General features: G+C 36.0%; 1 protein-coding gene across 1 annotated transcript; it reads right to left on the minus strand.

Annotated features, from left to right (window-relative positions):
- Positions 1-1,043: 1,043 nt before the first annotated feature.
- RERGL (RERG like) lies at positions 1,044-12,094 on the minus strand. Its single transcript, XM_056134648.1, has 5 exons — positions 12,007-12,094; positions 10,973-11,029; positions 5,142-5,215; positions 4,071-4,219; positions 1,044-1,326 (listed from the first exon to the last, which is right to left on the minus strand). Exons 1-5 carry the CDS (start codon positions 12,056-12,058, stop codon positions 1,044-1,046), a joined length of 615 nt encoding a protein of 204 aa, XP_055990623.1. The 5' UTR covers positions 12,059-12,094.
- Positions 12,095-13,207: the final 1,113 nt, after the last annotated feature.

Consider the following 13,207-nt stretch of genomic DNA (forward strand, 5'->3'; position numbering starts at 1 on the left):
TACTTTGTTGTCTACTTTGTTTAGTCGGAAAAGTGATGTATAGTATAGAATTCTAGGCACCAATCAATGCTATTACTGATCCAAAACCTTTAAGAAATTAGAGTTGACAATCCGTGACAAGAAGGTCTGGAGGAAAACTCTGTGTCTAAATTTCTCAGGGAGGGTCTACAATGTACATATATTTGTACATCAAGTTATTTACATCAGCAAATATCATCGACCAATGAGGCATCACTATTTCAGGGAAATAGGACATTCCACCTTAGATATTTACAAAGAGTTTCTACTCTCATTCTTGCCTCCCCACCTCTTTTTTTACAATTTATGAAATTCCTAGAGTGTACAAATATGAACTAAAAATGTTCTATCTTCTGATATTTAAAGGCTTCATAGCTGCTCGAGTTAATTTCTCTCTGATGATTATCCTTGTCAGCATAATATAATACGGGGAAAGCTAAATGTTTCTTATCATTACGCCGACTACATAGACTTTGTATTTATAGACTAGATTTTTAAGGTCAAAATTTTAAGACACATTTGTGTAATGCTCTCTGTAAAATTTTGTGTAAATTGTGTAACTTATTGCCTTGTTGTAAAGATACTTTAAAAAGTCCTTCACTTCTCTTTAAATAATCAAGAACTCCACAAATTTCTAAATTAATCCCTAAAGCATAAAACTATATGAATAACATTATATATTTAACTTAAACAAATATACAAAAACAAAAGTCAGGTTTATAGGATTTTTATACTCAATTTCACAAAGTTTATTTGGCAAATCAAACCAGATACAACACAATCAGATACAGCACAACTATAAACCAAACCGAGGGCTATTTTCTAAAATAATAATGAAAAACAAGTGAAGCAGGGTGCCCAAAGAACAGTCTACCACAAACGGAAAATTGAATATTCCAAAACAGCTGTGATTCATGTTCCCTTAGTCTCTCCAAGTGCATTCTCTTTCTAATCACAAACAATGGGTAAATTGTTTTCATGAGTGAATGTTTGAAACTGAAAAAAAATATAAATCACTGGAAGCACTAAACTGACTTCCTTCGCTTTCCAAATACATTATTGATCAGTTTGACCATGGATTTCGAGCCACTGGGTCTCCTTTTCTCTTTGAGTTTGAAGGTTGTCAGGATGTCCTTGATGATTCTGAGGAACATCATTTCCACCTCCAGACACTGCTCAGCCGCGGACAGTTCGCAGAACTGGCACCGGTTATCCTGCGCCAGCTGGTGCCCTTCTTCCCAGCCAACTTCTCGCACATGACAGAGATCTTGCTTGTTACCAACCAAAAGAACTGCTGATTCCACAGCTCTGAAATACAGAAACACAATCGTTTGGTGAGAACATTTTCAAACAACTTTTTCTTTAAAAGAATTAAGTTTCTATCAAAAGGATCATGGATTTAAAAATGAATTTATCCTGCATGTATATGGACTAATGTGGCCCTGGTATGTGTGTGTGTGTGTGTGTGTGTGTATGTGTGTGTGTGTTTGATGACACATAATCCCCTTGACTTAGAAAAAAAGTTTAGATCATATGTGAAGCAATAAAGTTCTTAAAGAGAGGACTTAAGAAACATGAACCAAATCCTGGATTCTGGCTTTGTCTACTAACAAGACATGATTGCTATTTCCTGGTTTTCAGTTTCTTTCCATGTAAAAAATAGCAAAATATTCCTCATCACACGAAATTTTCATAGGGCTGAAATGAAATGGCATATATAAAAATACCTAGCACTTTGTCAAGGAATCAGGCAGCTTACTAGCGATTATTTTTTATTTCTCTATCAAACTCAAGTAATGTCTCCTTACTAAACAACGATTATAATAGAATAAAAAATTTAGATGTAATTTTTCTAAGGAAAGAATATTATCCATATTTGTTGCTCTTCATTCTTTTTAAATATCCATTAAAACATAATCTGGGGAGTATTTTATATTTATTTTGTACAATAATTTATTTTGAGAAATATGTTGAATATAATATCTTCAGCAAATACTAATATATTCTCCTTTTTTAAGGGAGTTTCATGTGAAGACTATAGGGTGGAATTCTGCCAAGGCACTACTATGGGGATAAAGTGGGGAAGCACAAAAAGTCTTTGACTGTCTAAAAAAATATTGTCCCCATGTGCAAGGCAAACGCCCTACCGCTGTGCTATCGCTCCAGCCCGTTAAGTGCTGTAGTACTGTTAAGTGTTCGTTTATATGACAGTGTAAGCTATGAGAGAAAAAATGTTGCAGTGGAGGGTATTAATAAATTTTTTTCTATACAGTTCACAAAAATGTGTAACAACTTAATAGAAAAGAGTAAATGAAATATTCTGAAGGTTGACAATTATCAGATTTTTCTATTCTTTGTAGACTGAGAATAGAAAATATTTAAGAAAAACAGTTCTTTCATCAGTAAATGAATATATCTCAAAAATATCAAATACAGATTCACTGTCACTGTCACTGTCACTGTCCTCCTGTTGTTCATCGATTTGCTCAAGCGGGCCCAGTAACATCTCACAACAAACTGTGAGACTTGTTGTTACTGTGATTGGCATATTGAATATGTCACAGATAGCTTGCCAGGCTTTGCTGTGCAGGGGAGATACTCTGGGTAGCTTGCCGGGCTCTCCGAGAGGGGTGGAGGAATCGAACTCTGGTCGACCATATTGGCCGCTTGCAAGGTAAACACCCTACCCGCTGTGCTATCGCTCCAACCCAAATACAGATTCAATTTTTTAAAGTTTCATTTTAGGGGTCCACACCCAGCAATACTCAGGATCATACCTGGCAGTGGTCGGAAGGAACATATGTAGTGTCAGGAATCTAACCCAGGCCAGTCAGGGCTACCTAAGGCAATTACTGTACTATTCAGGACCACCCATGATCAAATTTTTATGTATTTCAAAGTGATTCTTTTGATTTGGAGGACAATCAAAAAAAAACTTTATTATTCCCCTTACCTAGATCATGGTATTAGAATATAAGGCAGTTTATGCTTGAAACAATGGATTTTTAAAACGTCAGTAACATTATAGAAAATCAGGGTTTTGTGGTACTTTAGTAAAATCACTTTCTTTACCCTACCAATCTTCATCAGTTTGATAATCAGAAAACGGAGATACAGATATTAAAGTGGTTTGCCCAGGGTCAATCAGATACACATGAGGATTTACACAAGCTGACTGAAGAATAGTATCATTTGCCAGTCACTGACTGATGCTTTCTTGATAGTGGCATTTATAGTACATATTAAGAGCATATAATTAATTTTTCAGTAATAATAATGTACTCTATTTTGTTCCTGGGATTAGTATGCTATTTTGAGCTTTAAGGTCAAAACTGAATAAATGCAAATAAATAAATAAATAAACAAAATCCCATCCACAAGTACATTGAATAAAGTCTGTTAAGTGGAAAGGCTAAAATATACAATTTTTTAAAAATAAGAAATGTTAAAACAGAAAATTCATACGTTTAGAGAATGTTTTTGCACAGACAGGTGCTCTTTCATAATTATTTGTGTTTGAAAACAATTCCAGGAAAGTGTTGATAAATTCTTTATCTAAGGAAACAACATGGAGAAAAAATATATATATTGTTATATTTAGAGAATTTGTGATAGTTTGATGATTCAGTCCACTTTGCTCTGATAGATTGAACAATCCAATAAGTAGGAATTGGATGCCAAAGGTAATAAATCTGAATCTATTTAGTATCCTTGAGATTTTTGTGTGCATGAAAAGGAAAGGCTGGGAAACCACAATCTTGTGTACAGAAATGATCATTATTTTGCATCTGAGTGTCATGTTAACAATAGAGGCTGTCTTGTAAAATAGCCATTTACTCGGGGCAAATAACTGTTTATGTCAGCCGGGATATAAAGTATTCTCACCCTATTCCTTTTACTACCCATGTAAGTCCTGTGGAATGGAAGGTGAATTGTTCAGGGCTGTTAAATTTTGTAATTGGAAGTCTGTCTTAAACTCTTCCTAATGATGCTTACCGCTCTATGATGATTTACTAAAAAGAAAGGAGAGAAGGATAAAACTATCTTCTTACCTTTTACAATGACTCATTTGTGGCTCTCGAATTCTGTAGATTAGTGCTTTTGCAAAAGCAAATGAAGACCTGTCACTGATATCATACACAATAATAAACCCATCTGCCCAGTGCAGTTCACTTGTGAGGGAAAATTTTGCTTTCTGTGGCTGAAAATAAAACAAGCACATTGAAAGTGGCGCCATGTACCACCCATCTTTTATCATTTTTGAAAAATTAATTAAGAGAAACCATTCTCACTAGGACTTAAAGGACTCCAGTATGGTAAATAATTATATTGTCAAAATTATAACTTGCTTTTTGATTTATTCCTCTTTTTAAAGCCAATAATGATTAATATTTTTAAATATACATTATAATAATGCTACATGTCTCATTTTATAACTTTTCTCTAAGAAAATAATTCCAGCTTTGAAATTTTGGTAAGCTCTATCAATAGTTTTTGAATTAATATTTATATATGTAATTTTGAAAAGAGATATTCCCCATCTATTTTATAATGGAATATTTGTTCATTTCTGGCACTAAATTCAAATCAGTAAAAAATATTGATAGAATTTAGATGAAAGAATCTAAGAGATATTTTACTTTACTGAAAAAAGTCTGTCCTGTGCAATCTTGATAGACAACTTTCTATTCTTCATCTCATATATACAATCCTAATTTAACTTTGTATTTGTGTAGATAAAAAAGTTTGTACTCAAATTGAGTCTAATATACTTTATTGACAGTGGCTTGTTAAAAATAAAACAGTAACACTGCATTGATAATCATTCACTAGTAACTTCTGATAGCTATACTAAAATCTGATAGAAATATACCATGAATTCAGTCCAATGTTGCTATTTTAAGTGTTTTTAATAGGATTAAGAACCTATTTTTAATAGGATTACTTTTGTAATAATTTTACAGAATATTAAGGTAATGGAATGTATAACCCTGCAAACAAACTCTTAAAATTTAATAGTAAAATTAGAGAGAAACTTTATTTTAACACTGGCAACTCCACACTCACTCCACCTTCCAGTCATGATGGAAAAAATAAAACAAAGGATTCTTTGTTTTACTTACTTGAGAACAAGGGTCATATATTTCTAAATTCAGTTGCCTTCCTTCCAAACACAAATGTTTATTATAGATAGACTCTGGAAAATAGGCACACATTTTCTGTCATTATCGAAATACCCCACAATTTTTTAAATGAGCTCATTTAAATCATAACCAGCCAAAAAAAATCAATGAATCATAATTCAGCACAATAGTACCATGGCTATTTTTTATTGCTAATGGTTCTAAACATGCATTTGTTATATGGGTTCATACATATTTCTAATAAATGAGCTTTACCTTCATATCTATTCACCTACATATTTTGTACTTTATTTACTGAACATCTGTCAAGTACTATGGGCAAATGATCTATTTATATACATAAAGCTAATCTATTAACTAGGAACTGGTTATTATTGTGGGGGGAGGGGAGTGCTACCCTTGGCAGTGCTCAGAGCTCTGTGCTCAGAGATCATTCCTGGTGGGCTCAGGGAGTCATATGTGGTGCTGGGATTAAACCTGGTTGGTCGTGTGCAAGGCAAGAACCCTACCTGCTGTACTATCTTTCTGGTACCAGGAACTAATTCCTGTTTTTTTTTCACCAACCACAAATCAGGATTAACCAGTTATATCGTCTTCTGCACTATCAATGTTTCCATTTACTACATCACTACAAAGATGTTTTTTTTCCCCTAAGTTTAACAATTCTTCAGATTTCCACAATCTCTTTTACCTCTTGTCTCATTTTGTCTGTTGGCTTATGGTGACCGTTAGGGATCCCTGTCCCACAATCTCTACCTCCTGTTTTTAAATCAAATCAATCAGGCTTTCAATACATTTTTTTCCCACTAAATCTGGACTTATCGAGGTTGTGGTTTTAGACCCCGTGGCCATTTTTATGCCTTGACCTTTCTTTCCCTCTCAGCATTAGTAAAATTAATCACTCTTCTTCCTTAACATGTTTCTTTCATGTGGTTTGCATGGCAATACTCTTTTTTTTTTTTTAGCGTGTGTGTGTGTGGGGGGGGGGGGTGTCACATCTGGCAATGCACAGGGGTAACTCCTGTCTCTGCACTCAGAAATTACTCCTGGCGGTGCTCAGGGGACCATATGGGATGCTGAAAATCGAACCCAGGTCGGCCTCGTGCAAGGCAAATGCCCTACCCACTGTGCTTTCTCTCGGCCCCAGCATGGCAATACTCTTTCGGTTTCATCTCATCCTCTCTAGCTCCAATTTAGCTGTTTGTATTTGGCCAACCCTAGATTCCCGCATTCCAGACATGGATCAGTTCTATGGGTCTCTTCTGTCAACACATGCTTCATGACTGGCCTTGTTCAGTTAGAAATGTTTATATGTCACTTGTTGCCAATGAGCCCAATGGACATCTACGGTGCATACATTTTTCCTGAATTCTAGGCACAAACATCTCAGTGTCATTGGCCCTCTCCTCTTGGGCACCTGATAAGTGTCCCAGACTTGATATGTTTAATACTGAACTTGTAGTGTGTTTCTTCCTTGTTTTCCCATTTTATTAAATACCATCTCCTTATCTCTAGTTTCTCAAGGCAAAACACCTTAAAATAATCCACAATTCTTTCTTACCTTCAAATCCCATACTTAAGCTTTAAAAAATTATTTCTCACTCTACTTTTAAGGTATGTTTTGAATTTGTCTGCCTCTCATCATCTTCTTTGATAAAACTCTGGTCCAAACCATCATTATGTTTTTTGCCTTGTACATTACAAAATCTGCATCTGTGCTCTATCTGTTCCCTACTTCCCTTTTTGTGACTCATCTCCTCTCAACATACAAGCGACCATGGTACTGTAGGTGGTGAACCCCAGAACTAGCTGGGGTTCACTGTTCTGATGTAATCATTCTCAGGACTCCCCAACCCAGTAGATAATATAAATCCTTCCAAGACCCCCAAATATTCCTCGTTATCCAGATCCCCATTATATCTGTGCCTCAATCTGCCTATCTGGCTATTCCCTCACAAACCCTCTCCATTCCTGTCCTTCATTCTGTTCCACCAACTATCCAGAAACCACCTTTCTGGAGAAGATTGGATTTTTCTGCCTGAAAGCAAAAAGGCTAAAGGTCCTGTGTCTATCGAAATGTCATCCTTTCAGCAAGGTGCGTTCTGATAGTCCAATATTGATTGTCATGTGCCATATGAGCATCATTCCTTCATTCATCATATGACATCTTTTATATTTAATTATTTTTGTTTGTGGGCCACACTTAACAGTGCTCAAGGCTTACAACTGGTTCTGTGCTCAAAGATTAGAGCTTGAGGGAACCTATGGGATGCCACGGACTAAACCTGGGTTGGCTTTGAACAAGACCAATGCTTGACTTGTTTGTACTGTTTCTCCAGACCCATATTTAAATTTTTAATTGACTCATTACTTCTTCCAGATTTTAAATCTTATGAGGGACTGAATATATGTCCTTTCTTTTCAAATTCTCTACCTGGGATATTGAGGTGACCAATTTATATTTGATAAATAATCGAATTCCTGTTCTTCTAGAGACTGATAAAAGATATATTTCTCTTAAAAAGTCAGCATGCAGCATAAAATAATGATCAATTACGGGCTGGAGCGATAGCACAGCGGTAGGGCGTTCGCCTTACAAGCGGCCAACATGGCCAACCCAAGTTCGATTCCTCCGCCCCTCTCGGAGAGCCCGGCAAGCTACCAAGAGTATTCGATATGCCAAACACAGTAACAACAAAGTCTCCAATGGAGATGTTACTGGGTCCGCTCGAGCAAATCGACGATCAACGGGAGGGCCTTTACCTTACGGCTCTAACTCTGTAACTCATAGTAGGAAATATATAGTGTATATTTGGGGATCAAACTTCCAGGAATTCAGAATAAATTTTAAAAGTCCTTTGAAATTTCATTTTAGGGAAATAATTATAGTTTCATTTAATCTTAAAATGTGTTTCTTGACAGTTCCTATAACATTCATCCTCAAGTTCACTGATTCCAAACCATATAAAACCCTCCTACACATAAAAAAAAAAAATCCTCAAATATCAAAATTTGCCACCAGGGGTCACCAATTCTTAACTTTTTAGAACTTTATTATTTCCTTTACCACCCTTCACTGATAACAGCTACAGAGTCATATTGGTTTTGTCCTTGAACCCCAATGACCTTTTGTTCACATGGTTGTCTTTTTAAGATGTCTCTCTGTCATGTATGCTATATATATCAAGAAATATGTAAATCCCCTATTTGATGAGGTCTTATAGAAGACTGAAGTGATGATTTTTGTTGTTCCTGCTATAATTTTTAACGTTTGTTTTCTTTCTTTTTTTTTAAATTCTGGAGCATTTTCTCATCCACTGCTCCTACCTGTTAATCACATCTGTCACTGTCACTGTCCTCCCGTTGTTCATCGATTTGCTCCAGTGGGCCCAGTAACATTGTGAGACATGTTGTTACTATGTTTAGCATACCGAATGCATCATGGGGAACTTGCCAGGCTTTGTTGTGTGGGTGAGAAATTCTCGGTAGCTTGCCAGGCTCTCCAAGAGGAGCGGAAGAATCAAACCCAGGTCGGTCGGGTTATCCGCAAGCAAGGCAAAAGGCCCTACTGCTGTGCTATCACATAAACAATAAAGTTTTCTCTTTCTACATAGTGTCTTTATAATCAGTTTCCAAACACACCCTTTAGAACACTTACTGTTAGATGGTTGAATACATGTAGCAAACAACACCCATAATACTTTAGTTATTTTCAAAACTACTCTTAATAACAGCTAAAGATTTTTTCATTTATGTGTCATAGGAAACATAAATAAAATAGCATTGTAGAGCATGTGAGTATGAATATTTTTCTAATCTATGAAGAAAAACTTAAAATTAAATCAACATCTGTTGGCACAGCAATGGCTGGAGCGATAGCACAGCAGTAGGGCATTTGCCTTGCATGCAGCCAGTCTGTCCCAGCAGGGATCGATTCCTCCGCCCCTCTTGGAGAGCCGGGCAAGCTACCGAGAGTATCTCACCTGCATGGCAAAACCTGGCAAGCGCCTCGTGACGTATTCGATATGACAAACACAGTAACAACATGTCTCACAATGGAGACGTACTGGGCCCACTTGAGCAAATTGATGAACAACGGGAAGACAGTGACAGTGACAGTTTCATAGGAAATTGGTTTGAAACCATAAATTCTTCTGCTTAAACTAAGGAAGCATCAAAGAACAAAAAGATTATCCCTTTTTCTTCAGATATCATATTTACTAAAATATATTGTTTTCATTTTAAAAATAAATTCTGGGGCTGGGGCAATAACAGAGAAAGCAGGGGTCTTGCACTTGAACATAAGTTTGATCCTCAGCACCCCATCTGGTCTCCCATTCCGGGTCAGCAGTGATCCCTGAATACAGAGCCAGGAATAAACATCATACTTGAGCACCATAAGGAATGGTCCCCAGACAAAAAAATTAATAAAAGTGGATTTTTTTTTAAAAAAAAATCTGTCACTGTCACTATCCCTCCGTTTATTTCCCAAATATTTCCCTAATATTTCCACTAATATTTCCCTAATTTTCCTAATATATTTTTTAAAAAATCTGTCACTGTCACTGTCCACCCAATTATTTCCCTAATATTTCCCTCCCTGCCCCGAACAGAGCTCTAGCAGCCAAAGACCTCCAGAACCAGCCACCACCATGCTGAGACCACTCTCCACACGCATGAAGGTACCGGCAGAGGAACAAAGGCATGCGGGTCCTGGGGCTGAGATCTCCAAGCCTGCTCAGATCGGGGCTAAGCATCCTCCACCCAGATCCTCCATCTTCCAGTAGGCAGGGGTCACACCCACCAAATGACCCCCAGAGCCGTGTAATCCCATCAACGGCCAATACCCAGAGACTATAAAACCCAGTTCCCGGAAGAGTGTGGCCACATTTGCAGCCATGGGACATCTTATTAACTCATTCTTACTTTGAACATCCCGACAGATAACCTGCCCACACGGCAGAGTCTGGCAAACTCCACGTGGCATACCCAATATGCCAAATACCAGTAACAATGATGGGTCTCATTCTCCTAATCCTGAAAGAGCCTTGAATATGGCATTTTTTAAAATCTCAGGGCTAGGATGAATAGACGTTACTGGGGCCTGCTCGAGGCAATTGACGAACAATAGGATGATCCATGATCCCTGAATATTTTCCTAATATTTCCTCTCAGAGAAGATAATCTTAGCAGTGTATCAATTCATTGACAAACTAAAAATATGTTCAAAACTCTGACAAATTTCCTCACTTTATAGTGTTATAATATTCCATATGTCATGCTAATTCTGATCAAAATACCATAAATTTCTAGTTCAGTTAGTGAAATAATCTGAAGTTTACATCAAGGTGCTCTAACATCTGTTTTATAATTTATCTGAAACTTTCATAAGCAATAGAGATAATTATGAAATTAACTTTAATCAAAGAACCATTTTCCTATTATTTTCTCAAGGCTTTGCAATAAAAGTCAGCTATATTTTGTAATTACTTTGTTTTATAATTAAAATCCCCTTATCTTTAACAGATGTTGATTTAATTTTAAGTTTTCTCCATAGATTAGAAAAATATTCATACTCACATGCTCTACAATGTTATTTTGGGGAAGATCCAAATTTTAATATTTTTTTCTAGGTCTAGCCTGAAACCAACCGACTTTCTAATCCATTTCAGTTGACATGAAATTGTACAAATTTTATCATAACCTAATATAACATTCAAATACTTATTTTGGGATGTCTAGAAGATCTGAATAAGTAACTTGCTTATGATATTAAAATTTTAGGGTAAAAATGTAAAATAGTGACTTACCAAAATTAGAAGCATATTCACCAATATATCTCTTAGTAAGAAACCTTACTATAAGGGCTGCAAAACAAGCAAGAGAAATATAGACTCTATTCTGTTTAGGATATAGATAATTTAATTATGGATATAAGGTTTTATCTTACTGCTCAAAAAATTACCAAGCATTATTGAAAACCTTAAAAGTCTTGTTAAACTTTAGTCTAAATAGCAAAATTTCTAGTGCACAACCATAAAGATTAGCAGGCTAGCAAGAAAAAGATCTAAGAGTACTGCCTAAGGAGAACCACATGATAATTAATTCAAGAACACAAGCGCAAAAGGCAACTTAACCTTTTGTAACACTAACAGACTTCTCATTTACATAAAAGAGCATCTCTCTCTCCCAAATCAAATTAAATGTCTCCAAGGTTCTGCATGCAAAGTCTGACAAGGACGATGTCAAGACTTTGCATTTGTTCAAGGACAGTGATTTCAAAAACCAAGAAAAAGAGAAAGGACCTCAGTTTATCTTATTAAAGTTCCTGGTCTGGTTGGTGGTAATTCATCAGGCTTCTGTCTCCCAAAGTCTGGGTACCTATCACTCAGTTTCTGTACATCTACAAAGCCACACTCCCCCAGTGTTCTTTCACATATTATATAATGATCTATTTAAACAAAATGGCTAACACATCCACAGGAATTGTACGACACCTCTCTTCCCACTTAGCCTCAGAATAGTAGAGAGTTTTGAGGCCATTACTGAGCCCCTGGTAAGTGGAGTCAGGTATGTTGGAACACAAAGTCAGTAAGATTTGTATTCTTATTAGTAAATATGAAGGCTCCAAATAAAACTAGCAAATCTATCATACATATACTTAACACAGTTAAGTCATATTGCAAATGTGACATTTTACATATTAGTTTCTATACTCAGTGTCATTTAGGGCTAGTTTTTATATTTACCTGCAACATAAATCTAACATTTATAGACATAATCACTATTGCCCACACTTGCGTGTCTGCTGCCTGTTGTGACATAGGAAACATCTACTACTCACCAGATTTGCCGGTTCCTTCCCTGCCCAAAACAGCGAGTTTCATATCATTCATCTTGCTTTACTTTCTTTCTCTTGGTCAGATTCGTCTTCTAGAACTACACTGGCTCGAGTCATCGTGCTTTTTCCCTCCCCCCAAATTCTTTTTATTAATATGGCTCTCATTTCTCTAAGCCCAACCCCACCCCGTATGCCTACCATCCAATAATAACTTCAGAAATATTTTCCTGGGGTTCTTTGAGCTTGCCCTATTTTATTTTAAAGTTGGGGTTATATTTAGAAACGAAATCTATTCAGTCAACAGTCATAAATAGAGAAGCTGGGTTCCCATTTACCTGCACATCTACCTCCTCTCAAGAGTTTGAAAAATGATTTATCTCATTATGATGTTAAAGGATGAGGAAACATTCTTGTTGATTTCCTTCAATTGATAGCCATTTTATTTTCTGTTAAAACCCAAGTGTTCATCTCATTGGATTTTCCACTGTGAATAACAGTTAGTAGGGAGTTAGTAGTTAGGGTTTGAAAATAGACATTCAGACCCAGCTGGTGTTTCTTAATCATGAGGCTCCCAAGATTGGGGAACGTTGCTGAATTTCAGCTGAATTATTCTCTTTTTGAAAAGCCATGTCACTCAATAACCGTGATATTTCTTTAAATTTTTTAAAAACTAAATCAAGCTAATCTAAACTAAGGCAAACAATTTCACCTTGTTTAAAGACCAATAAACAGAAACCTGGCACATTTCCTTCAGCAGTAATATGAAATTTGGAAATGAAGGGGAAAAAGAAGAAAAGAAAATTTGGAGGGGTTATCCAAACTACTGTGAAATGAAGAAATTTAACAAGCAAAATGATCAGTCTTTCCTACTAGTCCAGTTTCTCTGTTAATTTCTTCCTCTTCTTTCTCATGTATAAGTATAGTAGTTGAAATAAAAGAACACAACACAGCTATTCACCTTTTGACTATTAAGTTTTGAGGCATACATGAAAATTTTTCACTTTCAGAAGGGTCCAATAATAGGGAATAATAATGTGCTTTTCAAAAATATAAGTGTTTAATAAATATCCCTAAATGACTACCATATATTAATGTTATGTTGGGTTTATGAGATCAATAATTAAATATTGAGTTTTCTTCTCTGCTGAAGTCTATAATCTACTCAGAGGATAGTGGAAAAATGTTGATGACATCATATCCTATC

The sequence above is a fragment of the Sorex fumeus genome, unplaced genomic scaffold (assembly GCF_029834395.1).
Source record: "Sorex fumeus unplaced genomic scaffold, SorFum_2.1 ptg000100l, whole genome shotgun sequence".
Lineage (NCBI taxonomy): Eukaryota > Metazoa > Chordata > Mammalia > Eulipotyphla > Soricidae > Sorex > Sorex fumeus.